Below are 27,501 nucleotides of genomic sequence, written 5' to 3'. Positions count from 1 at the left end.
AAGAAGAAGAAGAAGAAGAAGAAGAAGAAGAAGAAGAAGAAGAAGAAGAAGAAGAAGAAGAAGAAGAGCAGCCATAATCTAGGAAATTTATATTTTAATCACACATGGACTCTCAGTCTGCATTATTTTACTTTGGCTCTGCTGGACTATCTTATCTCTGCTAAATACCATTTGTCAATATCTCACTATCACCCAACATTCCTCCCAAGACTTGGATTCCAACCCTCTCACCATCCTGGTTGCCCTCTTCTGGACCACGCAGACATGCAGCCATCTGGGCATGCAGCCATGGTGGGCAGCTCAGCTTTCCTGTTTTCCACACAGGCATGCAGACCTCTGGAGGGAGAGACAGTCCTTCTGCTCTCCACAGACCACAGGAAGGAGCCAGATGCTCACCCCCCCTCCCCTCCCTCCCCTTAGCAAACAGCCTACAGTGTGTATGAATGCAGAAAAGCTGAGCAGGGCGCATTTTAGTCAGTAGTTTACCCAGGGCTCTAGTCGGGGGGGAGCTCTCAGGTACGGAGCTCCGGAAGAGAACCTCTAGGGGGCGGGGCGGTCACGTGGTGAAGCCCCGCCCCTTCTTTACCCCGCCCTCTGCTTCGATCCTCATTCCGTTTGGGAATGAGGATGAAGCAGGAGGGTAAGTAGCCGGGCCTTCTGACACACTTCCGGTGATGTCAGGGGGTGTGGCCTTCTGTCACTTCCGGTGATGTCAGGGGGCGTGGCATATGCAAATAAGTTATGCTAATGAGTTATGCTAATGAGCTCCGGCAGCTCTTTTTCTACAACAAGACCCCTGAGTTTACCCAACGTTCCCTTACCTTAAGAGAGAAGAAACAGATAAATTTGCAAAAGCTTGAAATTCAGAGAAACCATTCATTTGTCTGAATAATTCAGCAAAGGAAATAATTTGCTGGGAAACTGCGGCAGGGCAGGATGGGATTCTTTGTTCACAGCATGGCCTTTACCTGCCTGAAACGGTTCGCCCTATCTGGCACCTGCGAAGGGCGTCACGGCTCTTACACCAGGGCCAGAACTCCCACTTGATTTCACTTCTCAACAGTCAGTAAGGGTTGCCAACCTCCAGGTGGGGCCTGGGGATCTCCCACTTTCACAACTGATCTCCAGCTGACAGAGATCAGCTCCCCTGGAGAAAATGGCTGCTTTGAAAGATTCTATGGCATTGTACACTGCAGGGGGTGCTCTCCTCCCCCAAACCCCGCCCTCTCCCAGCTCCACCCCCAAAGTCTCCAGATATTTCCCAACCCAGACCTGGCAACCCTAGCAGTCCGTGCTGCTAGTCCTCAAGGTTACAATACTCAAGGTGCAGTGTTCCCTCTAAGCTGAGTTCGTGTGAGCCAGCTCACAGTTTTTTAGCCTCTGGCTCAAACATTTTTGTCTCAGCTCAGGAAGGGACGGCTCCAGAGCAAACTCATTTATGCAGCAGCCAAATCGCTTGCCCACAACTTTAACGCCAGTAGCTCAGAAAGTAGACGTTTTGCTCACAAGACCCCACAGCTTAGAGGGGACATTGCTCAAGGGCCAAAGGATGCAGATGCATGTGTGAACCAGCCACAGTGTTGGGCTGGGAGCAGTGTTCCCTCTAAGCTGAGTTCGTGTGAGCTAGCTCACAATCTTTTAGCCTCTGGGTACTCTGAGAGTTTCTTAATTATTTGTGTTTTTCATTCTTCCAAAAAAATGCATTTATTTTTGAAAAATGGTGGGGGGTGGGACGCCAGAAGGGATCCTCGCCTAGGGTGCAAAATAAACTGGGGCCGGCCCTGGAGCCTGTATGTGCGCATATTATAGGGGAGTGTTGACATGTGTGTGATGAAAGCGATCCTTTCCAGAAAATACGTCGAGGTTTTGGCCACAGAAACGGCGGATCTGGATGAGCCCCACGCAGCGTTGTCCTCCTTCGCAGTTGCTGGAGCCCCTTCCCGGCCTCGAGGGGTGCCTGAGCCGCTTGATGATGACCCGGGTTGTTCTGATCTTCCAGAAGGCCGCGGTGGAATTCAGCGGGAAACCGGAGGGGGGGAGGAAAGAGAGAGAAAGGGAGAGCAGCGACTGATACAAAGAGCAGCGAGTGGGCGGCAGGAAGAAGCGCCGCACTCCGCCGGGAGGGCCGGCCTTGCCTCGCTCGGCGTGGGGGGAGGCGGCGGACGGGCGGGGCGGCTGCAGGGCCATAAATGGGTCCCGCCGGGCGCCGGCCGCGCACAGCTCGCCGCACGAAGGCAGTGGGGAGGCGCGGATCGGAGGAGCAGCGGGCAGCGGCGCGATGAAGGGTCCCCCCTCGCCGTCCCCGTCGCCGTCGGAGGTGCTCCGCGAGGGCGAGCTGGAGAAGCGGAGCGAGAGCCTCTTCCAGCTGTGGAAGAAGAAGCAGGTGGTGCTGAGCCGGGAGTGCCTGCGCCTCTCCTCGCCCGAGGGGGGCCGGGCCAAGGAGCTGCGCTTCGGCGCCATCCAGAAGGTGGACTGCGTGGAGCGCACCGGCAAGTACGTCTACTTCACCATCGTCACGACGGACCGCCGGGAGATCGACTTTCGGTGCCCGGGCGAGAGCTGCTGGAACGCCTCCATCACCCTGGCCCTCATCGACTTCCAGAACCAGCGCGCCGTCCGGGACTTCAAGAGCCGCCAGGAGGCCGCCCAGCAGGCCGACGCCGGCACCCGCCACAGGCGCCTGGCCAGGGCCCCCTGAGACCCCCCGACGCCCGCCCGCCCGCCACGCCGGGCAGAGCCAAAGGTGAGCGGAAACCGCCAACTTCTCTCGCTCCGTCGTCCGACTCTAGGGTTGCGGTGCTCATCTCCGTTTCCAAGCCGAAGAGCCAGCGCTGTCCGAAGACGTTTCCGTGGCCATGTGGCCGGCATGACTAAACACCAAGGCACACGGAACGCTGTTACCTTCCCACCGAAGTGGTACCTATTTATCTACTTGCTAGGTTGGCAGGAGCTGGGGCCAGAGACGGGAGCTCACTCCATCATGCGGCACACTCGGGTCTCTAAATGCTGAACTACCGGCCTTCCACAGCCTGCAGTTCAGCGTCTTAACCACTTGAGCCACCGCAGCTCTCTACATTGATGTAATTCCATTTATTTCCTTATTTAAATTTAATTTTCGGTAGGCGGGGGGGGGACATCGTCTGCAGCTTTACATTAAAAGGAAGGCTGGATTCTGAATTTGTTTGAAGTGTGCAGTTTTCTGTGCTTCAAAGACTCTGGTCGACTTAGGTTATTTGTTGCAAAAGACATTCACTAATACAGTCATTAACCAATGGTAGCCCTGATTCCTAATGTATGGGTTTTTAAGATACTTGCAGTGATTAAAGGACATGATGGAAACTTCATCTAACCAGTTTAACCTGCTAGGTTTGAATTAAGGTGAACCCAACTAGTGAGACCCGAGTGTGCCGCATGACGGAGTGAGCTCCCATCTCTAGTTCCAGCTCCTGCCAACCTAGCAGTTCGGAAGCAAGACATTGCAAGTAGATAAATAGGGACCGCTTCGGTGGGAAGGTCACAGCGTTCCGTGCACCTTGGTGTTTAGTCATGCCGGCCACATGACCACGGAAACGTCTTCGGACAGCGCTGGCTCTTCGGCTTGGAAACGGAGATGAGCACCGCAACCCTAGAGTCGGACTCGACTGGCTTTCAAGCAAGGGAAACCTTTACCTTTACTTTACTAGTAGTGAGAACTACACCAGATCCATAGATATTTTCTCTCTGTGTGAGTGTGTGTCTGTGTGACTTCCACCTCCTCTCCTGCAAGCCCTTAGCACTGTTTGTTGCCCAACAAAGTACTAGTTTGTGGGTCCAGTGTATACATGGTTCTTCCCACTGCCTCTTTGTGTGCACGTGTAACACATGTTGAACCAAAGATTCCAAGGGTTGTGTTAACATAAGAGTGGAGACGATGGTGCAATTACTTGGTGTGGCCTTCAAATGGGAATAGTGCTTTCTCCAATAAAGCTGACGATAGCATTAGTTTCCCCAGAATTAATTCACCATTCTTAGATTTTATCATGATCTTTCAGGAAATACAATTGTGTGTGTGTCGACAGGTGGTCTTTCATTTTTTCTTTCCATTTAAAGCCCCCGATGAATACCAGATAAGCTATAGATGCTGGCTGACCGCTGAATGTTTCTGTTTTTACTTTCTAAAAATACTATAAATGCCATTACACTGTAATAGATTTTATTTATTTATTCAATTTGTATCCCACCCTCCCTGCCCGGCTTACACAGCAGTATGTTAACAACTAAAACACAGAAATGGATAAAAACACAACAGTATAGAATAAAACATATCGTAAAGTGCTCGTGCCTTCCTAACCGAAGGCAGCATTCTCTCAGCATCCAAGTAATCAGCTACCACCGTAGTCTGGTTTTATATCAGGCTGTTGATCACGTTATTAAGTTGGTGTTAATGTTGGGGCCTTCATATTGAAAGGGCGGCACCCTAATCGAAAGGCTGGTAGAAGAGCTCCATTTTGCAGTTGTTTCCGGTTTTGCGGCAGATGTGTAAGGAGCGACTCTAGTAATACTTACTGAAGAGTAACATTCAGCAAGGCTACCCTAAAATTTGGGGACAGTTCCTTGCTAAGTGCTACTGTTCCCACCTTAATCCTAAACACCTTGGGAGCTGGAGACAGAAGGCCTTGTCTACACCGTCTACACTGTGGAGTGCAGGAAGCAGAACTATAGAAATGTTCATTTGGGCCGACCAATGTGGCAGCCTTGTTTGATAAATCCAAGTTGCTGACTTCCTTGGTTTTTTTCCTAGACCAGATCTCTGGATGTTAAAGGAAGTTGAGTGCCTTGGACTGGATTGGAACAGGACACCCAGGAAGGAAGACAAAGAAGGATGCTCGAAATGGTTAGAATTCTTCAGCTCGGAAAAAGACTGCTGAGCTGAGCGGCAGCATTTCCCTTGAAAAGGCAGATGCGAACCAAAGACTCTCTTTTTTAAAAATGACGGAGTCTGGCAAACAGAAAGAAGGCCCAGAGCGCAAAATTGTTACTTCATATTTTTTTATTTATAAGGGGCAAAGACTATATTCCATAACGTCTCATGGAGGAAAAACGGTAAATTATTTGTAGTGTCTACATTTTGTATTTATTTGGATGAATGCTTTTTAAGGAACTGTCTGTTTTAACACTGCTTTTTGCACTAATGTGTCCATTCCAAATAAATTACTTGAAGTGTTTTTACCACATAGTGGAGGTGAGTTGTTTTCAGTTTCTAATTGGTACAAATTGCTGAGCATGCTCTCTAAATCTAATCGGATATGTTGCCCCACAATACACATGCAGACTTCACAATGAGCCAGGCGTGAAAAGGGAACAGATTTCCCTCTGCACAGGAGCTGCGGTGGCTCAAGTGGTTAAGACGCTGAACTGCAGGCTGTGGAAGGTCGGTGGTTTAGCAGTTCGAGACCTGAGTGTGCCGCATGACGGAGTGAGCTCCCGTCTCTAATTCCAGCTCCTGCCAACCTAGCAGTTTGAAAGCAAGAAATTGCAAGTAGATAAATAGGTACCACTTGGGTGGGAAGGTAACAGCGTTCCATGCGCCTTGGTGTTTAGTCATGCTGGCCACATGACCACAGAAACGTCTTCGGACAGCGCTGGATCTTCGGCTTGGAAACGGAGATGAGCACTGCAACCCTAGAGTCAGATTCGACTGGCTTTTGAGCAAGGGAACCTTTACCTTTACCTTCCCTCTGCACACCTGCCTTTCTACCTGAACAAATGATCTCCACTTTGGAGGGGGAAGGGAGTACTCTCACACCACCAAACAAATTATCATGAACGACAGCTCTTAATTGAGGGAAAGAAGGAAGCAGGCACCAGACTCCCGCCTATCAGGTGATCAGCTCTGTCAGATGGTATCAGGAGCGGCTGTGTGCACCATCGAGCCACAACTGCGTCACTGGAATCACCTCCGGCTTAGAAACCCTGATTTGACTAGTCTTGCTAGTTCAGTCCAACACCCGTCAGTAGTCTCCTTAAGCAATGGCTAGTGCTGGATGCTACGAAGGACATGTGGACGAATCTACAACACACCAATGAAGCAGCTTTTCTGCTCTTTGTGGTCCATTGCAAGGTGGTGTCTGTCAAACTTTTGTCTGATTCTGAGACTGCAGGCTCACCTTCCATTGCCAGGTTAGCACATCAGGCTGCATGACACTTCTACAGGGTTTTTGTGGATTCGGACTCCTCTATTACATAGTTCAAAAGCGCTCTGTGCATTTCCATGTCCGAACAGGTAATGGAACATCTGTCTGTTTCTGGTAGAACTCAAGGTTGCAGGAGAGCTGAAAATTGCTTCAGTAATGACAGGTTGGGTATGTCGTTAAACCTGGGGCTGTGAATGTAGAGGTCTCACTCTTGGACAAAGTTGCAATTTAGCTTCTTCCCAACTTAACCTCCTCTGCAAAATTAACTCTTTGCTATAATTGCTATACCAGTGCTCAGAATCCGGCAAAGGGAGTTTTGGCTCTCAGACACTCCTAATCCTGAAAATCTTGTTGGTCTCTGGTCCTTTCCGCACTTGGATCTCATCCCTGGTTTTATCAGAGTTCAACTCGGGACACAAGACTTTGCATTTATCCCTGATTATAACAGCATCCGTTTATCCCGGGACACGTGTGGGGCGAAACTGGGGTGACCTCAATGTAATGTGGAAACAAAAAATGCCCTAAGATAATTACAGGGGGGAACTCGAGTGTAGTGTAGAATGTAAAAATACCCTGAGATATTACAGGGGTGAACTCGAGTGTAGTGTAGAATGTAAAAATACCCCGAGATATTACAGGGGTGAACTCATGGGCACTCCATGAAATTGCTGAGCGGTCGGGTTAGAACGGATAAAAGGAAGTCCTTCTTCACCCAAAGAGTGATTAACACATGGAATTCACTGCCACAGGAGGTGGTGGCGACTACAAGCATGGACGGCTTCAAAAGGGAATTAGATAGGCATATGGAGCAGAGGTCCATCAGTGGCTATTAGCCACAAGGTATAGATAGGGGCTCTGGGGCAAGTGATGCTCTGTCTTCTTGGTGCTGGGGGGGGGGAACAGTGGGAGGGCTTCTAATGTCCTGTCCCCACTGGTGGACCTCCAGATGGCCCCTGGTATTTTTGGCCACTGTGTGACAGAGTGTTGGACTGGATGGGCCTTTGGCCTGATCCAACATTGGCGTCTCTTATGTTCTTATGTTATGTTCACGTTTACTGTAGAATGTAAGTTCAGGGACAGGGTTGAACCAGGATTTAAGGTCTAGTGTGGAAAGGACCTCTGACTCTGTCTGTTCTACTGCAGGCAAACACAGCTATGCTCTGAAACTATCTAATGCTCAGAAGCATTATCAACACAGCCACCCACCTGAATCAGAAGCTTAGCTAGGCCTTCTTTCTCCCCACAGCCCACTTTGAGATACTTGCTAGTACGACACTTGAGTAACTCCATTGAGCTGTAAGTGAATTGCAAGGCCAGAGTACATCTGATGGTCATGAGGCACAGGCCATATTAATAGGCCAGTCTATGGCTGTGATCACACTGGCGGTTGGTGCGATACGGTGCCGCCTCTAATTGAACCGGGTTAAAGTGTAGTGGGATATATCCGCCACAGCACACCCTGCTGTGGGTTACCCACGGAGACATCCCGGGGTAAAGCCTCCACATTATTGTGGTGCCTCAGCCACGGAGCGAACTGCAAAAAAAAAAAAAATCCAAACACCATGTGTGTGCGTGAATGCACACGCATGCGGACATAGGCAAGACTTTTTTAAAAACTGCCTCCATAGCAGCAGAACGGATCTGCAGGTTCAGAAGGAGACGAGACTGGATTTATACCCCGCCCTTCACTACCAGAAGGAGTCTCAGAGCGGCTCACAAACTCCTTTTCCTTCCCCTCCCCACAACAGACACCCTGTGAGGTAAAACAAGAAGAAGAGATTGGATTTATACCCCGCCCTTCACTACCTGAAGGAGTCTCAGAGCGGCTTACAAACTCCTTCCCCTCCCCAAAACAGACACCCTGGGAGGTAGAAGAAGAAGAGATTGGATTTATACCCCGCCCTTCACTACCCAAAGGAGTCTCAGAGCGGCTTACAAACTCCTTTCCCTTCCCCTCCCCACAACAGACACCCTGTGAGGTAGAAGAAGAAGAAGAGATTGGATTTATACCCCGCCCTTCACTACCTGAAGGAGTCTCAGAGCGGCTTACAAACTCCTTTTTTTTTCAAATCCATTCTGCGCGCTGTCTCCCGTGTTCAGACATCCGGCCATGCGCAATGGATGCGTGGGGAAACAAAAACACCACTTTGGAGGTGGTGGCTTTTTAACCCGGCTCCGAGTCGTCCTCTGATGGGGTGAGTACGCCCGGGGAATGCCTGACAGATGTGGCTGCGTGATCCTGCCCGTTTAATCCGTTTGTACAATGCGCCTCTATCGGGCCAGACTGCCGGTCTGAACACGACCTATATCTTTTAGAGCAGAGAGCAGAGAAAGCAGCAGGCATCACAAATGGAGCTGATGGAAGACTAGAACACACAAGTATGCTAGGGCAGACAGAGAGATGAGGAAACCAGCCATTTTGATGGAAAAGACCCTTCCTGACCATGGTGATCAAACCAAAGGGTGGAATGCAAGGCATTTAGTCTCCGGGCACCATTGCGTCTCCCCATTTACATCTCATAGCAAGACAAATAAAACTCCAGATGTCAGAAGGAAATGCTTCCTTTAAATTATTATGGAAGCACCAGGTGAAAGGGGCTTGTATAGCGAAAAAACGTCTACTGAGACCATACAGAGACATGAGTCTAGGATTTAAATCTTGAATGGCTATTCCATCACTACCATTTGTTACTATCCTTTTTCCCCTGTCGATTTGTCCTTATGATCAGTTGAACAAAAGTGCTCTTTGTCTTAATCCAAAGAAACATCCATTTGCAGAAACTGGGAGAGAGAAATTCTCCGGAAAGCACAAAACTCCAGTCATGCGCCCAACATTTTTAAAAAATTCAAGGTATGACCAAAACATAAAAATAGGGACACTGATTCATCAGAGACTGTCTCTGATAAATAAATAGGAATTAGGAAGGAGCAGTTGTTCCTGCATCAAAAATCAAAGTCTCTTTCCATGTCTTCAGCAGAAGGAACAGCAGCTCCAGGTTTCATTAGCTCCAGGTTTAAGGCAATGGTAATCATTTTGATGGAAAAGACCCTTCCTGACCATGGAACATGGTGATCAAACCAAAGGGTGGAATGCAAGGCATTTAGTCTCCGGGCACCATTGCGTCTCCCCATTTACATCTCATAGCAAGACAAATAAAACTCCAGATGTCAGGAGGAAATGCTTCCTTTAAATTATTATGGAAGCACCAGGTGAAAGGGGCTTGTATAGCGAAAAAACGTCTACTGAGACCATACAGAGACATGAGTCTAGGATTTAAATCTTGAATGGCTATTCCATCACTACCATTTGTTACTATCCTTTTTCCCCTGTCGATTTGTCCTTATGATCAGTTGAACAAAAGTGCTCTTTGTCTTAATCCAAAGAAACATCCATTTGCAGAAACTGGGAGAGAGAAATTCTCCGGAAAGCACAAAACTCCAGTCATGCGCCCAACATTTTTAAAAAATTCAAGGTATGACCAAAACATAAAAATAGGGACACTGATTCATCAGAGACTGTCTCTGATAAATAAATAGGAATTAGGAAGGAGCAGTTGTTCCTGCATCAAAAATCAAAGTCTCTTTCCATGTCTTCAGCAGAAGAAACAGCAGCTCCAGGTTTCATTAGTTCCAGGTTTAAGGCAATGGTAATCACAGCTATATCCTTATGGGAAAACTTGGTTGGAAGCTAGCCTGAGGGAAAGTAGAGTGATAAGCCAGGGCAACTGAGATAGCTTCCCTGCCGAAGCTTTTACATATGAATTACTAGCACAAAGGTGATCTAAAGTCCAGCTGTTCCCTGAGACAGGATTGCATCGCCAATGCGGAACACGGGAAGGCATGTTGAGGCATGCCCAGCAGGAAAATACACATTTGAGCTGATTTGCCACCGAAGGTTAACAGGAAGATACTAATGGGTAAGGATCAGAGAGCAGAAGTGCATAGTTTGGCTTTATAGTAATGAAGCTAGGCTGTCCCCTGCAGATATAAAAGTGACAGATGGTTGCATTTAACTCAGACAACTTAAGGCAGTCTATTCATAACTCTTGAGAACATCCCATTCTCAGTGACTTTTTATCTAAGACGATCAGTCTGTTTTCTATATTCTCTGCTGCTTCAATTCATTGTCTTACATGTGTTTATAATCTGAAGCCTGAATGAACAGATATAAAAAGTAACAGATGGTTGTATTTACGTCAGAGAACCAAATAAAGTATATTCCTAACTTTAGTTGCTGTAGATTTTCCGGGTTGTGTGGCTGTGGTCTTGGCATTGTAGAACCTGACGTTTCGCCAGTAGCTGTGACTGGCATCCACAGAGGTATAACACAGAAAGATGGAGTACTCTCTGTGTCGAGGTGAGAAGAAAAATGGTAGGCAGGTCATTTATATCTACTCCAGAAGGTGTAGATATTCTTAACTCTTCATTGTCTTGTGTTTGTCCAAGCTGAATTCATACATCTGGAGACTGGGAAGAAAACTGGACATGGCATTCCAAACGAGTCGTCTTTTTCAATGGGAGTCTACTGATCTACCCCAGCTGAAACGTAACTTAATCAAAATGCCAGACTTTGCTATATCTTTACAAATGATCCCTTCCAACTGTGGAATCCAGAAAGGTCCCTGGAGTACTTGAAACTGACCCTGCGGAATGCTGTTACTCTGCTGCACCTTGCATGTGGTTCCAATAGCAATAATTATCCCAAGATGTACGCACAATACTACAGATCTGGCTTAGTTTTACTATTTCCATTCTGGTACTGATATCAAAATAAAAGTCCTAGCATTTTATTAATTTAACTGAATGACATATTCCTGGTTGTACATGAACACATGGTTTTGGTTATTGTATTTTCATCTCTTTTGAGGGATTTACTTGCTAGTTTACTATCACTTGCAAAGGACAGGATCTCATCTGTTTAAGAATTATCCAAGAAGAGGCTGTAGCAAATGCATGCTGTAGGATACTAAAGGAAAAACAGAAAGCAACAGTAACATAAACATTGCATATGCTGTTGACTAAATTAACAATTACTTTCTCTGTTGATTGAGAAGGGTTGGGTGGGGGAGAGAGAACTCGATCCGGAAGTTCCACCCATGTGCAAAATGTGCTTTGCATATCACGCATAACATATATCATAGAAGCCAAGATGATGTGCAATGATTTTGTTTTGTAACTTTCATAAGGTTTTTAAAACTATAGTCTTTTAAAAGAAAAGCAAAAGAAAACTCGAGTCCTGTGGTACTGTAGAAAATAACGTAATTTATTCTAGTATAAGCTTTTTGTGAGGTGGTGGTGGTGGTGGCTAAAAGCATGGACAGCTTCAAGAGGGAATTAGATAAGCATATGGAGCACAGGTCCATCAGTGGCTATTAGCCACAAGTTATAGATAGGAACTCTTGGGCTGGGGCAAGTGATGCTTTGTATTCTTGGTGCTCCGGGGGGGGGCAACAGTGGGAGGGCTTCTAGTGTCCTGGCCCCACTAGTGGACCTCCTGATGGCACCTGGTATTTTTGGCCACTGTGTGACAGAGTGTTGGACTAGATGGGCCTTTGGCCTGATCCAACATTGGCCTCTCTTATGTTCTCTTATGAATCCGAGCTCACTTCATCAATTGCCCATAGGGTATCTGATGCATGAATCTTCATGTATCTGATGAAGTGAGCTCTGAGTCACGAAAACCTATGGTAGAATACATTCTGTTAGTCTCTAAAGTGTCACTGGGCTCCTGGGTTGTGTTTTTTTTTTAAAGTTTTCCCCTAAATGTCTTTGTTTCGGAAGGGCAAGCTTGTAGAAAACAGAAAGGCCTGAGATTGTCCAGACTTCAAATCCCATTGGTTACCAACCAAAATTTCATTTTCACGTGTGATTTTAATGAGTCACAGAAGCACTTTCCTTATAGTGTGGCAGGGAGATTTCCTTCGAGAAAATGCTAATTGTAGAAAGGGCAGTTCTAGTCGGCGGAAACACATATCCATAGTGTAGCAGCCCAGAACATTACTGAGCACCAGGGTGTTGCTTCTGTGTACCAATTAACAGCTTCATCAAAAGAGGGAAGTCCTCAGGCTTCCCAAGTCCTTACTGTGATTCAGCGGGGGACACAGATGTCTTCGCAGGATCATTCCCGCGGGGACAACAGACGCATCGCACCATGCCATCGCCAGGAAGTGACGCCGGGCGACGCTCTGGCAATGGGGCTGGAAACTCGATGGTACCATCGAGTTTTCAGTCCCATTGCCAGAGCGTCGCCAGGTGTCACTTCCTGGCGACGGCATGGTGTGTTACAGGGAGGAATGGTCCGGCCAGGGAGCATGTTTCCCCCGCCGGATTGCGGTAAGTACTTGGGAACCCTAGAAGTGCTACAGGTGGCTGGCACAATAGAACCACAATGATCAAGGGGGAAATCTGCACTACTTCAACAAAATGTCACCTACCTTTTCAAGCTGGCTATGTTATCAGAGGACATAACTTGAGGAGGAGCCATGAGTGCCTAAAAGCCAGAATGCAGGTCAATGGCATCTTTGCTTCTGTTGCCCAACTGTCGACTTATTTGTTTCTGCTTTGGGTTGCATGTCATGTGATGGTTGCCTTTACTTGTCATATTCAACCTACAGCATAACATGACCTGTATGGATTCAACATGGGAATTTGTAGTGATAAGAAGTGGGCAGGAGGAAGGAGAGAAAGCCAAGAATATCACTGTATGCCATCTGTGAAAATGAGATTTCTCAGAAATGTATTGCAGGAAGGAGACATCATTTAAAAGTACACTGCTGTAGAGATACTGTTGGATTCACCTTAGGTCCTCATAAATTCTGCATTGTGTTGAAGTGTTTCACAATATCCTTGCAAAGTCCTGAGATTCTACCATTCCAGCTCTATAGGAATAGTGAGGCTTGACTTTTAAAAATATCTTTATACCTAATAGTAAAGGTACAGGTAAAGGTTTCCCTTGCTCGAAAGCCAGTCGAATCCGACTCTAGGGTTGCGGTGCTCATCTCCGTTTCCAAGCCGAAGAGCCAGAGCTGTCCAAAGACATTTCCGTGGTCATGTGGCTGGCATGACTAGACGCCGAGGCGCACGGAACGCTGTTACCTTCCCGCCGAAGCGGTACCTATTTATCTACTTGCAATTTCTTGCTTTCAAACTGCTAGGTTGGCAGGAGCTGGGGCCAGAGATGGGAGCTCATTCCGTCATGTGGCACTCAGGTCTCAAACTGCTGAACTACCAACCTTCCAGTCTGCAGTTCAGCATCTCAACCACTTGAGCCACCGCAGCCCTAATACCTAATATTTATTACATATGATCAGGGGTAATTTCGTAGAAAAAGAGGTGCAGGAGCTCATTAGCACAACTCATTGGCATAACTTATTTGCATATGCCACACCCCCTGACATCACCAGAAGTGGGGCTTGTTGCATGTGCCCGCCCCCTGGGTTCCTTACTGCCGGAGCTCCGCTCCTGTGTGCTCCTGCAGGAAATTACCCCTGTACATAATAATACCTAATATTTATACCTAATAGCCAAGGGCAAAGCCATGCTAGCATTCGGGGTTCTGTAAATCTCAGTTTTTCATGAAGAATCTCTGCTTGTGGGTAAAAACCATCCCAAAACTTAATTGTCTGGTTGACATTTTGGGTTGCCAAAGTAACCCGAAATCGCCACCTGAAGTCTGGCTGTGGCATTAGGAGGAAGAGGAAGGAGCAGGCAGAATGAATTGATTGGTAACTGTGAATGGGGGGCGTGGTTTGCAGCTGAAGCCGGCAGAGGTGAGCTGGCAGGAAGGGGGAGGTGAGCCGGTGGAGGGAATTTCTCCTCCCCCACAAGTACTGGTGGGACCCTTCTAGAATGTATTTAAGAAAGCAGAGATCTGTTGTGCCATTCCTTAGCATCCTGGCCAGAGGAGTAAAAACCTGTCTGTCTGCACATTAAAGGCTCTCTCAGGTCTATTTAGTGCACTTCTGGTATGCCCTGATTATAGATCATCCGAGTTAATTGTCTCTCTTTATTTAAGGCAGGTTTGGTCTCATAAACCACCTGGATGGGAGATTGTCCGGGAATTGTAGGTAAGGTTATTTGAGAAACAGCAGATGAAATCAGTCCATTGAAAGGGTGTAAATTAACCTGTCCTCAGTCTGGAATATTTTTCATGGTAGTACCAGTTACTAGATATATCATGACGAGTTATTTTAGTATATGTCAGAATAGCAATGCAGTAGAGCTTCCGCTTTTAATCTTGAACCAATCCCCAATGGGGACATAAAGCAGTTTACATCGTTGTATCCTTACAACGGCCCGTGAGATAGGTTAGAGACAGAGCACCCAGCAAGCTTCTGTGGCAGACTGGGGTTTCCAATTCTGCTGGCTTAATGAGCCCCCCCAAAAAAAAACCGGGGGAGGGGATGAGATTGTGCCATGGCAGTACCCAGGCACATCAGGCTTGTACATTAAATAATAGGCAAGAGCACACAGACAGGGGTCATTTCGTAGAAAAAGAGGTGCAGGAGCTCATTAGCATAACTCATCAGCATAACTTTTTTGCATATGCCACACCCCCTGACATCACCGGAAGTGTGTCAGAAGGCAACACCCACTGCTCAGGCTCCACTGGACTGTTTTGGATTGCTAGCTATTTTTTTGGGGGGGGGCGTGCAGATCTGTCCTCACAGAGGAGGGAGAGCTTGTACCTGAATAAAACTTGGTCTTAAAGGTGCCACTGGACTGTTTTGGACCAGGGGGCCAGGGGGAGCTCTGCAACTTACCTGGCTGCTTCTTGCTCTGGCTGAGGGCTGCTGGGAGCAGGGGGTGGGGCTTGTTGCATGTGTCCACCCCCTGGGCTCTTTACTGCCGGAGCTCTGCTCCTGTGCGCTCCTGCAGGAAATGACCCCTGCATACAGAAAACATTGCACAGATTGTTTGCCCTGGTCAAGACATCAGTCTTAAGGCTTCTGCCTCTTAGTAAGCAGCAGCCCTCTTAATGATGTGGGTCACTGGTTTTCTCCCAGGCATTCTTGTAACTCTAACCCTGCTGAGCTCAACCAGTATTCCCCAACTTGACAGGTATGAAAGTTTAATATAGGGTTACACTTTGTTCCTTGACAAATTATGCATGATGAGATGTGCTGACTTTGAAACCGAGGATTTCCCCTGCAGAGTTCTGTGGCTAAACTCACATGTGCATTTTCAAATGCTGTCATTATCTTCTGGGAGCCTTCTTTCACATCCCGTCATGTTCATATCACCATTCACAAGTTAAGCTTCTTTTGCTTCAAATGTCACGACACTCTTCATCGAATGTATGAAAAGATATTCTCGGATGCACACCCACAAACCAGTGTTTCCTCTAAGCTGAGCTAGTGTGAGCTAGCTCACCATTTTTTAGCCTCTGGCTCACACAATTTTTGTCTTAGCTCAGGAAGGGTGGCTCAAGAACCAACTAATTTATGCAGCAGCCAAATCGCTCGCTCACAACTTTAATGGCAGTCGCTTACAAAGTAGAACTTTTTCTCACAACACAGCTTAGAGGGAGCGTTGCCACAAACATCCTATCTAGCCCCCCACCACCACCATTTCCTTCACTATACCTACTCTACATGAAATTGACTACTCTACATGAAATTGACACAGTTGTGGGAAAGTCTTGTCAATATTTTGACAATGGTTTTGCGAGATTTCTAAAATTAAAATATTGCCCTGCATTGGTATGCACTGGTTATAGGCCTTTGGAAGGAAAAGGGGGGAAAACTAAAGCTGTCCCTGCTGCCATTGGGATAGAAGCAGCTATAGCAGCAGAATGAAGCTACAAGTGAGTAAAGATTTGTCAAGGCCCTGTTTGGATCTTCTCAGTTTCATCAGACTGCACAAACCCAGTAGAGGTGAAGGCAGGGCTATTTTTGGGCAGGAACATACAGGAATGGCGTTCCGGCTGGCTTCAGAGTTGGCCACGCCCACTACAACCAAAACCTCTCCGTGCGTGGCTACAGAGGGAAGGCCTGGAGAACAACCCCCCCCCCAGCGACCCCAAGGTGGGCAGGCTGGGGGGACCCTGAAAGGATCAGGGAGGCATTTAAATGCCTCCCCGTGGCTTCCCCGGTCTGTCTGAGGGCCGGCTTGCCTGGGCTCCCCGCAGCCCGGGCAAGCCAAGGGAAGGCAGCTTACACTGCTTCAAGTGGGGGCTTACCTGGGCTCCCCGCAGCCATGGGGCACTGGGCAAGCCAAGGGAAGGCATAGGGTGTGGCCTAATATGCTAACGAACTGTACTGTCGGGGTGTGGCCTAATATGCTAATGAGTTTCTGCTGTTGGGTGTGGCCTAATATTTTTTTCCTGCTGAGCTTTTTCTACACACAAAAAAGCCCTGGGTGAAGGTAATCTTCATTGGTAAAAGCAGCCAGGCTTCTTCTCACACCTCCACACAGCAAGAAGAAATTTAAATGTGGAAAGGTCATTCTCACTATGGAAACAATTGTGGGCATGTCTAACCCTCTGCCTGGCCATCAACTGGTTTTTAAAAAGGATATAATTACATTAAGGATTGGATTTGGATTTCATACAGGCCAGTATGGTACCATGGTGAGGATGGCAGAGTAGGACCTGTGGGATCTAGGTTCAAATTCTGACTCTGCTCCGAAGCTCGTCAGGTGATCTTGGGCTAGTCATTTATCTCTCGGCCTCATCTACCTCCCAGGGTTGTTGCCTGGATAAAATGAGGAAAGAGCCCTGTGCACTGCTCTGAACTCCCTGGAGGAAGGGTAGGGTTACAAACATACTGGACTGGTTTCTGTCTCTTCACACATGCATATCAAGTGTGGAATCTGTCTTACGTCACGGGTCTGGCAGCAAACTGTTTCCTGGGAAATCGCAGACTTACCACCTCCCAGCTTCTGTGCTAACTACAAGTTGCATGAGCATGAAAAGGTAAAGAAGGAGGGGAAATGTAATAGTTTAACCAATCTTGTGTCAGGAAGTAGGTAAGACCCACTTGGCTAGGAAGTTTTCACCGACAGTGCAGATTGCAATACAACAGGGAGGAGAATGATGTAGCAGTGGAACACACTGGTCATCAGAGCATGAAAGACAGAACAGAGGAATAAAACTTGTTGGCATTAGTATTCTGTACTAAATTCGATCTCTAGGTCCTCTACCTCTTCGAAACCCAGCTTGTACTTCTGGCAGTTCTCTATCCACGTACTGCTGAAGCCTAGCTTGTAGGATCTTGAGCATGACCTTGCTAGTGTGTGAAATGAGTGCAATTGTGCGATAGTTTGAACATTCCTTGGCATTGCCCTTCTTTGGGACTGGAATGTAAACTGACCTTTTCCAAACCTGTGGCCACTGTTGCGTTTTCCAAATTTGCTGACATATGGAGTGCAGCACCTTAACAGCATCATCTTTTAAGACTTTGAATAGCTCACTTGGGATACTGTCATCTCTGCTAGCTTTGTTGTTAGTAATGCTTTCTAAGGCCCATTTGACTTAGTACTCCAGGATGTCTGACTCGAGGTCAGTGATCACACCGTCGTGGTTATCAAGGACAATGAGGTCCTTCTTGTATAATTCTTCTGTTTATTCTTGCCACCTCTTCTTAATCTCTTCTGCTTCTGTTAGGTCCCTACTGTTTTTGTCCTTTATCATGGCCAGCTTTGCACAAAATGTTCCCTTGATTTCTCCAGTTTTCTTGAAGAGACCTCTAGTCCTTCCCATTCTATTGAGAGCCTGTTTGGTGTAGTAGTTAAGTGCATTAACCCTCTTTACTACACATCCCCAAATCACCACATATCTTTTACTGGTAGGCAAGATTCAAATTCTTACAAAATCAATCTTAACAACACATAGGGTTGCCAACTTATCTCTCTGAGGGTTTTTTCATGGTTTATAGGAGATAGGGTGAGACAGCCTGTTTGAATGGCTTAAATTCTGGTACAAGCTCATCTATATGATTCTGCGGCAGCAATTGCAAATGTACATGAATGTTCACTGCTCTTATTCTCTCACATGCAGACTTCACCTTCACCTAGCTCTTTAGTGTTAAAATCCCACATCTATCAGCCACAATAGTCAGTCCTTCTGAAGACATTTCCATGGTCACGTGACCAGCATGACTAAACACCAAGGCGCACGGAACACTGTTACTTTCTCACCGAAGTGGTACCTATTTATCTACTTGCCATTTCTTGCTTTCGAACTGCTAGGTTTGGCAGGAGCTGGAACTAGAGACGGGAGCTCACTCCGTCATGCGGCACACTCGGGTCTCGAACTGCTGAACTACTGACCTTCCACAGCCTGCAGTTCAGCGTCTTAACCACTTGGGCCACCGCAGCTCCTTGATGGGCAGACAGTGCACCATTTATCAATATCCAACTCTGTTCAGAGGTCAGAGCCTCTCATGGGCCAGCAGGATCATAATCTTGTTAACTGATGGAGAAACAATGGGTTGGAGAAGCAGGGCTGCATTTGGCTGGAGGGGAAACCAAGACAATCCATGGCAATCCCGCTGAATGCCCTTTTCCGGAAGAGCAATCCAAACACAACACGTCCCCCTGCTGAATATTACATTCTTTGGCCTTCGCAGGGTGCCTGCTGTTCCCCCAGGCAGCTGAGAACAGTGAGACTCGGCCAGCTTTTTGACATGGCTTGAATCAAAAGCAGCCATCTCCTGACAAACTCCCACTTAATGACAGGAAGAGACGCACATCAGTTACGCTTGACTACTGTGTGGGTGGATGTGCACATTTCACCCACAGCCCAGCCAGCATCAGCCAGCTGGAGTTTCAGGCGAGGGCAAGACAGGCGAATGCAAATGGCAATCCTTTTCCTAATTTAAATCAAGAGCTTTCCTCCTCTACTGATCGGTTCTCTGTTTTACTGAACAAAAACTCGCTCTTTTAGTTTGGAACACAACCTATGGAAACACTGGCAACATCCACAAATTTAACCTATATGTTGAACAGTAACCCATAATTCCAGGAACCCACACTAGCCTAACTAGCTGGATGGCTGCCAGGTGGACTCTTGACCGAGCAGAGCCTCGCTCCTCACCTCCCTTTACAGACTTCATCCATTTTCCTTTAACTCTGCTATGATGCACAGGACCAAATAGTATTATGGATATAGAGGCTCAGACAGAAGAAGCGCTCTTACCCTCAAGATGTTGTTGTTCAGTCGCACAGTCAAGTCTGACTCTTCGCGACCCCATGGACCAGCTCCCGCCAGGCCCTCCTGTCTTCCGCTGTCCTCTGAAGTTGGCTCAATTTCATGTTAGTTGCGTCGATGACACTGTCCAACCATCTCATCCTTTGCCGTCCCCGTCTTCTTTGACCTTCAATCTTTCCCAGCATCAGGGTCTTCTCCAGTGAGTGCTCCCTTCTCATTTGGTGGCCAAAGTATTTGAGCTTCAGTTTCATTAACTGGCCTTCCAGGGAACAGTCAGGGTTGGTTTCTTTTAGGATTGACTGGTTTGATCTTCTTGCAGTCCAAGGGACTCTCAAGAGTCTTCTCCAGCACCATAGTTCAAAAGAATCTCAAGATATGGAGCCTTAAAATCCTGGACAGGTTTTGCTCCCGCTCCATATCTTTCTAACATCATATACGATGGCTATAGATGGGCTTTCTCTAGAGCACGTTTTGATGCCCTACCCTCAAATTTGTTACAAGGAAGGTTTTTGCGTTGGCCTAGTTCCCAAAGGTGTTGCCCTCGTACAAATCTTGAAATAGAGTCGGTCTCACATATTCTGTTACATTGTAACTTTTATGCTACGGAGAGACAGCTGTTCATTTTCCCATTGTTGTCCAAATTTAAACCCTTGGATGTTCAGTTGAAATTTGCGGAATTAAGGATTTTAAACTTTTTGCTGGAAGACCGGAGAGAGAGGGTTTCTTTAGCTGTGGCAAAATTTTGCTTCCAGGCTCTTAAAAAAAGGAAGCTTGTATCTTAGATAGTGAGTGATGACTAATTAGCATTATTCTGGTGCGTTTTAAAAAGAATTGTGTTGCTCTCGTATCTGTTTCAATTTTATGTATTTACTGTGTATTTTATTATTCTCTTTGGAAATGTTCTGTAGTGGCTGGTCGCTTGACCGTATTAATAAACTTGACTTGACTTGTATTTAAACTCATTTCATCTTGTCTTTTCCCCCACAGAGCTCAGGGCAACACATCATTCTTCTCCGTTCTGTCCGCACAACAACCTTGTGAGGTAGGTGAGGGTAGGCGAGGGTGGGAGAAAATGAATGACTGGCCCAAAGTCACCCAGCAAGCTTCATGGCAGAGTGGGGACTTGAACCTTGGGTCTCCCAGATCCTAGGTCAACAACCTACCAACGACAACACACCAACTTCCTAATGGGGAACACTTTACTTGTGCTTCCGTGACTTCACACCAATTTCTTTTTCAAGGAGGCTGGAACAGCCTTGTTAAATCTTTTCTCCAGGAGCCATTTGTCTCAAATGCTCCATCTGCTTTCCCATGCACAGGGGAGGCTGGGGAGGGGGGGATTTAAATGCCTGGCTTCCCTGCGCGATCTTCTTGCCACGGGGCACTCAGAAAAGATCACGCAGGAAAGCCAGGCATGTCTGCCCGGCTCCCCCCTTCCTGGCTGCAGACACGCCCTCCTTTCCCCCTGAGCCACTCCAGTTTTGCAAAGAGACGGGGGGGGGGATTTAAATTTGAGCATTTCCAGCTCTCCCCTCCCTTACTCTCTCCCTTCCACTCCTCTCTCCCTACTTGCTTTCTTTCTCCTTCCTTCCTTCCTTCCTTCCTTCCTTCCTTCCCATCTCTCTCTCTTGCTTTCTCTCTCCCTTCTTTTCTTCTTTCTTTCTTGCCTTCTGACATACTTCTGGTGATGTCAGGGGGTGTAGTATATGCAAATAACTTATCCTAATAAGTTATACAAATGAGCTCCTGCATCTCTTTGTCGACAAAATGACCCCTGGATTCGATACAACTAATGAATCAGATTAATGAATATGGGAAAATGGCAGGAATGGAAATAAATGATCAGAAGACGAAAATAATACCAAAAAACATGACATCGAAACAGAGATGTGAAATAGCAGAACTGGATTTCAACAGGAAAAGAAAGTCATATATTTGGATATTAATATTACAGCAAAATGTAGCTCTCTGATGAAGGACAGCTATAATAAAATGTTACTTTGGTGCAGAGGTCATTTCGGGGGGGAACGCGGGGGAACGCAGTTCCCCTGGGTGAGGTGCAGGGGGGCGGGGCACATGACGAATCCCCGCCCCCTGCTTCCGGCCGCCCCGCTTCCGGCCCTCATTCAGCCAGGAGGAGGCAGGAGAAGAGGGAGGGTAAGTTGCTTCCTCCCTGCCTCTCCCCACCCCTGCCTGCCTGGGGCCAGGGAGGGCCTTGGCGGGGCTTCCTCGCACTCCCGCTGGCCTTGCAGGTCCACCGCCGGGCCCCTGATGTCAGGGGGTGTGGCATATGCTAATGAGTTATGCTAATGAGTTCCCCTAGCTCTTTTTCTACGAAATGACCCCTGGTTTGGTGTAGTGGTTAAGTGCGCGGACTCTAATCTGGGAGAACCGGGTTTGATTCCCCACTCCTCCACTTGCACCTGGCTGGATGACCTTGGGCAAGCCGTAGTTCTGATAAGAGATGTTCTTGAAAAAGAGCAGTTTCTGTCAAAGAGTTCTCTCAGCCCCACCTACCTCACGGGGTGTCTGTTGTGGGGAGGGGAAGGGAAAGGAGTTTATAAGTCGCTCTGAGACACCTTTGGGTAGTGAAGGGTGGGGTACAAATCCAATCTCTTCTTCTTCTTCCTCTTTCAAAACATTAAAAAAGACTTCGAGAAAGGGACAAAACTCCAAGTATCACTAATGGGTAGAATAGCAATTTTGAAAATGAGTATTCTACCACGTTTAATGTTTTTATTCCAGACCCTGCCGATATATATCAAACAAAACGTTTATGACGAATTGAATAAACTGACACAACACTTTATATGGCAAGGGGAAAAAACCAAGAATTAAATTGAAAGCCTTGCAGGATGCAAAAGATAATGCTGGATTTGGAGTACCAGACTGGAAGAATTACTATAGGGCAGCAAGTTTGGTTTGGTTGAGAGAATAGATCTTACTTGAAGATGCTGACTTTAGAAGGACATGACTTAAAACTGGGATGGCACACGTTCTTATGGTATGGGAAAGCTTCTGGACACAAATATTTCAAAAATCATAGGATAAGAAGATCATTATTGACAACCTGGGAAAAGATCCATCCGATGATATTGACTAAAATTCCAAGATGGGTATCTCCAGTGGAAGCCTTTTCTCAATCAGTATTGACTTCAAAACAAACAGTTATCAGATATGCAGAATTGCTAGACGATGGAAATACTCTTAAGTCTCAGGAAGAATTAAAGAAAAGGGAAATAAATTTAGATTAGTGGAGTAGAGTACAAGTGGAACAGACAGATGGATTTTATTTAGAACAATATGCATTTGAAAAATTATTATGTACTTCGAGAGAGAAATTTATTAAGAAAATGTATGGTATGCTGATGCAATTGAAAATGCAGGATGAAATAGTTAAAGAATGTATGATTAAACGGATGCAAAATGTAGGTCATAACATAGATTTGTCACAATGGAGTAAAATATGGAATGTGAATATCAAGTTGACTAAATCTGTTTCATTTAAAGAAAATTTGTATAAAATGTTCTATAGATGGCATCTAACCCCAGATAGGTTAAAGTACAAAAACTTGAGTAACAGATGATGGAAATGTAATAATCATGTTGGATCATACTATCATATGTGGTGGACATGTAAAAAGGTTCTTAAACACTGGATTGGAGTACATACTCTCTTACAATCAGTGTTGACTATTACAATAGTTTTTAAACCAGAAATATTCTTGTTAAACTGTCTAACAGATGACTTAGATAAGAACCATAGATATTTTATTTTACATGTTATAACAGCAGCCAGAATCTTATTTGCAACGACATCGAAGACATTAAAAATCCCAATGCTTAATGAGTTGATAACGAAGATTATGGAATGTGCTGAAATGGACAGATTGACAAATATAAAAAGGTAAAGATTCCCTTGCTCGAAAGCCAGTCGAATCCGACTCTAGGGTTGCGGTGCTCATCTCCGTTTCAAAGCTGAAGAGCCAGCGCTGTCCGAAGACGTTTCCGTGGTCATGTGGCCGGCATGACTAAACACCAAGGCGCACAGAATGCTGTTACCTTCCCACCGAATTGGTCCCTATTTATCTACTTGCAATTTTTTGCTTTCAAACTGCTAGGTTGGCAGGAGTTGGAACTAGAGACGGGAGCTCACTCCGTCATGCGGCACACTCGGGTCTCAAACTGCTGAACTACCGACCTTCCACAGCCTGCAGTTGACAAATATACTAAAAGGAAAAATGGAAGAAGAATTTATGGGACCGTGGAGGGCGTCTTATGACTGGTTAAAACGTAAGTACTAAGAAACAAAGACTAAATGAAGAACAATAAGCAAGATGGTTATAATAGTTGTGAAACTTTCAGGAGGAGATTCGCATGCAGAACGTTAATTTGGATTTTTATATATATAATTCTGTACTCCTTCTTTTCCCTTTCCCCCTTTTTATGTATAGACTAATAAAACGCTATTAAAAATAATGAAGCTGATGGGCCGTAGGTTCAGGATGGACAAAAGGAAATACTACTTTACACAGAGAGTGATTAAAATGTGGAATTTGCTGCTAGAGGATACAGTGATGGCCACAAGAATAAAGAGTTTTAAAAGGGGATTAGATAGATTCTTGGAGGATAAGTCTATCAATGGCGACTAGCCCTGGTGACTGAGGGGAACCTCCATACTCAGAGGCATTAAACCTCTGAATCCCAGAGCCAAGAGGCAACATCAAGGGAAGGCCTTGGCCTCTATGCCCTGTTGTTGACCCGCCAGAGGAACTGGTTGGCTGCTATATGAGACAGGATGCTGAACTCTTCTTATGTTCTTAAAAATCAGTTTCCTTACTTTGATAGGATTTTTTTTTAAAAAAATTAACTTATCTGTTCATAATATTAAGAGAGGTTTGCTTCTACCATTAAGTATGTTTTAACCTCCTAGCCATGGTAAGGATGAGAAGGAATAAGGCCAGAACTAGAACATAAGGGTCTTACCTAGGGGTCATTTCATAGAAAAAGAGCTAGGGGAACTCATTAGCATAACTCATTAGCATATGCCACACCCCCTGACATCAGGGGCCCAGCGGTGGACCTGCAAGGCCAGCGGGAGTGCGAGGAAGCCCCGCCAAGGCCCTCCCTGGCCCCAGGCAGGCAGGGGTGGGGAGAGGCGAGGAGGAAGCAACTTACCCTCCCTCTTCTCCTGCCTCCTCCTGGCTGAATGAGGGCTGGAAGCGGGGTGGCCAGAAGCAGGGGGCGGGGCTTCGTCATGTGCCCCACCCCCCTGCACCTCACCCAGGGGAACTGCGATCCCCCCCGATCCCCCCCAAAATGACCTCTGGTCTTACCCTCTTCCAATGCTCGCTTGGTTGACAAGCTAGGCAAGAGTTTGCCCCAGCCTTACTGCAGTAAAGCATCCAGCCTCCGTTGACTTCCACTTGGCTTATCTGCCTCGGCTTCAGTGCTGTTGGGAAGTGGCTTCTCTGCCTGCTTCCCCACAGCATTGTGGCGTATTTGTGTACCTTCTGGAGTTTCACTGGCTTTTCTCCATTTCCCCCCCCCCCCTCAAGCCTGCTTTGCTCCAAAGTTTTGAGAGAGATCACAGCAGGGCTATTTTGGGGCAGGAACGCACAGGAACGGAGTTCCGGCTGGCTCCCGAGTTGGCCACACCCAGCAGGAACTCATTAGCATAACAGGCCACGCCCAACAGCAGAAACTCATTAGGATTGGCTACATTAGGGGTGTGTGGCCTAACATGCAAAGGAGTCCCTGCTACAAAAAAAGGCCCTGGGTTTTGACAACGAACAAGGTAAACAGAATAAGAAGCAAAAGGTGGGCGTGGCTGGATGAGCACACTTCTGGTAACATGGGGGTGCAGCCTGATGTGCTAATGAGCTGTGCTGTCAGGGGTGTGGTCCAATATGCTAATGAGTTCCTGTTGTTGGGTGTGACCTATTATGCTAATGAGTTCCTGCTGGGCTTTTTCTACAAAAAGAGCCCTGGATCACAGTAAAGCCTTGGTGACTTCAGTGTAGGTGGGGAGAATTTAGATTTCCCCCACCCGCATGGCAGCCACTTTCCTTGAGAGTGTCCGTGCAGTGGTAGGGTTGCCTGGAGGCTTGGGGTCGGAGCCTTGGGAAGGTTTAATTTAGGGAGGGAATGGAGGTCAGTAGGGATGCAAGTCCATAAGGTCCACCCTCCCAATCTGTCACTTTCTCCAGGAGGAGGAAGAGGAGGAGGAGGAGATCGGATTTATACCCTACCCTTCACTACCCGAAGGAGTCTCAGAGCAGCTTACAAACCCCTTCCCCTCCCCACAACAGACAGATACCCTGTGAGGTAGGTGGGGCTGAGAGAGCTTTGACGGAAACCGCTTTTCAAGGACAGCTGTGCCAAAGCTTGTGACTGACCCAAGGTCACATCAGCAGGTGCAAGTGGAGGAGTGGGGAATCAAACCCGGTTCTCCCAGATTAGAGTCCGCGCACTTAACCACGACACCAAACTGGCTCTCCAAGTGAACTGATTTGTAGTCTGGAAGTTCCAGGAAAACTGCAGGCCCAGCCTGGACGCTGGTAGGGTTGCCAAGTTGATCTTCGCCGGGAGCGGGGGGCTCCCGGCCGGCGTCTGGTGCGCACGCACCGCACGCATGACACCCGGAAGTGCCGGGAGGACGCCGGGCATGCTGGGGGCGGGGCCACGGCCATACAAGGGAAAACCATAGAGCTTTCCCTTGTATCACAGTCGCCCCGCCCCCAGCGTGCCCAGCATCCTCCCGTCACTTCTGGGTGACGCGCACGTCGGGGAGAAGTTCCCCCCAGGGCCCGATTCGGTGGTGCCAGGGAACGGGCCTCTGGGGCGGGGGTTTCCCCACCCCCCGGGGGGACTTGGGATCCCTAGACGCTGGCAACTTCACACACACACACATACACTGCAGGAAGCTTTAAAAGTTTGTGAATTGGCTCTAGAATATAATTACATCGATATAATGTTATTACAAATATGTGTATCGTGTTCTCTGAATTCCCACTTCCATGACCCTACTGTTGCAGAAATATAAAGAGAGAGGCATATTTCTTCAATGCAAAGGGCTAAGGACTTACTTTTCAAAAAATGAAGTCTAGGAATTAAGGAAACTTGACACGCATGGGCCCCTGGAACGCCCTTCTTGGCAGCCCTGCTGCTCTGTGCTACATGGGAACTGTGTTACGAAATTCGGTGATCCCATATATAAAAGGCAGGATGTCCCTGGTGTATGAACAGCAGACCCACACAAAATGGCCAGGAAATGGAAAAGCAGGAGTACCTCTCCTAACTCCTCTCTTACTTGGCACTTAGGACACGCATGTATGGATGAGAGTGTAGCTGGTGATGAACAATTTGAGAGAAAATATCCCGGAAAGAAGCAATGATGTAAAGGGCCTTTCTTCTGTGCCCTTCTATGAGGCTGATATTTGCATAACTGAGCGATGACATCAGGGACACTGGGAACAAATGTGCCTTATATTACTACATTGCATTTGAACCATCTTGGGGCAGAATTAATTCCTGGTGAAAGGAGTTTAAATGTCCCTCACACTAGATTACTGGCATTGCCTTTCAAGAAAAATTCCAGAGTAGATATCTAGGCAAATTACTTGGAAAAAACACTTATAGAATATTGTTCATTTAAAGCAAATATAACAAATCACAAGAGTAATTTCCCATCTGTATGCTGCTTCTTGACATCCTCAATTTAAAACAAAGGAACAGGTCCATTTGTCGTAAGGGGGCTGCTTATGATGAGAAGGAATGCAAGGATGTCTATCAGGCAGGAAAATGTCACTTTGTAAGTGGACCAACTGAAAAAATCCTCCAAACATAGCCAGATAAGAACTGAATATGATCCCAGAGTCACAGAATGCAGGGGTCAGAATCCATTTTTAAGAGAGAAGGGGAAATTATCCTCCACAAGCACCTGAGCATCCCAGAGAGGGTGTGTTATGTATTAGATCTGGAACATTCCAGGACTATCTACCAGAGACTGGCTGAGCTTGGAGCTCTAGAACAATAGCCCACCAGGACTCTGGAAGTGACCAATGAGAAACTAATGTTATGTAAATAGCCTATCATTGGGAGTTGGGTGCGTTTGGGTGTGGGTTTTGTATGCTATTTAGACAGGGCTGTTGCCATGGAATTTTAATCTTGTTTCTG

The 27,501-nt window shown here is 46.8% G+C and overlaps 1 protein-coding gene across 1 annotated transcript; it reads left to right on the top strand.

Annotated features, from left to right (window-relative positions):
- The first annotated feature begins 2,245 nt into the window (after positions 1 to 2,245).
- On the top strand, positions 2,246 to 5,079 carry LOC107122763 (pleckstrin homology-like domain family A member 2). Its single transcript, XM_015425897.1, has 2 exons — positions 2,246 to 2,743; positions 4,781 to 5,079. The coding sequence occupies exon 1, from the start codon at positions 2,279 to 2,281 to the stop codon at positions 2,696 to 2,698; it is 420 nt and encodes a 139-aa protein (XP_015281383.1). The 5' UTR covers positions 2,246 to 2,278; the 3' UTR covers positions 2,699 to 2,743; positions 4,781 to 5,079.
- The last annotated feature ends 22,422 nt before the right edge of the window (positions 5,080 to 27,501 follow it).

The sequence above is a fragment of the Gekko japonicus genome, unplaced genomic scaffold, assembly GCF_001447785.1.
Source record: "Gekko japonicus isolate JY-2015 unplaced genomic scaffold, Gekko_japonicus_V1.1 scaffold2888, whole genome shotgun sequence".
Classification (NCBI taxonomy): Eukaryota; Metazoa; Chordata; class Lepidosauria; order Squamata; family Gekkonidae; genus Gekko; species Gekko japonicus.
Note: the sequence above shows the minus strand (reverse complement) of the source record. Positions and strands in the feature narration are given on the sequence as shown.

What these genes read in the sequence shown, in the direction of transcription:
- LOC107122763 (XM_015425897.1), top strand. Translation starts at nt 2,279, where the DNA reads ATGAAGGGTCCCCCCTCGCCGTCCCCGTCGCCGTCGGAGGTGCTCCGC.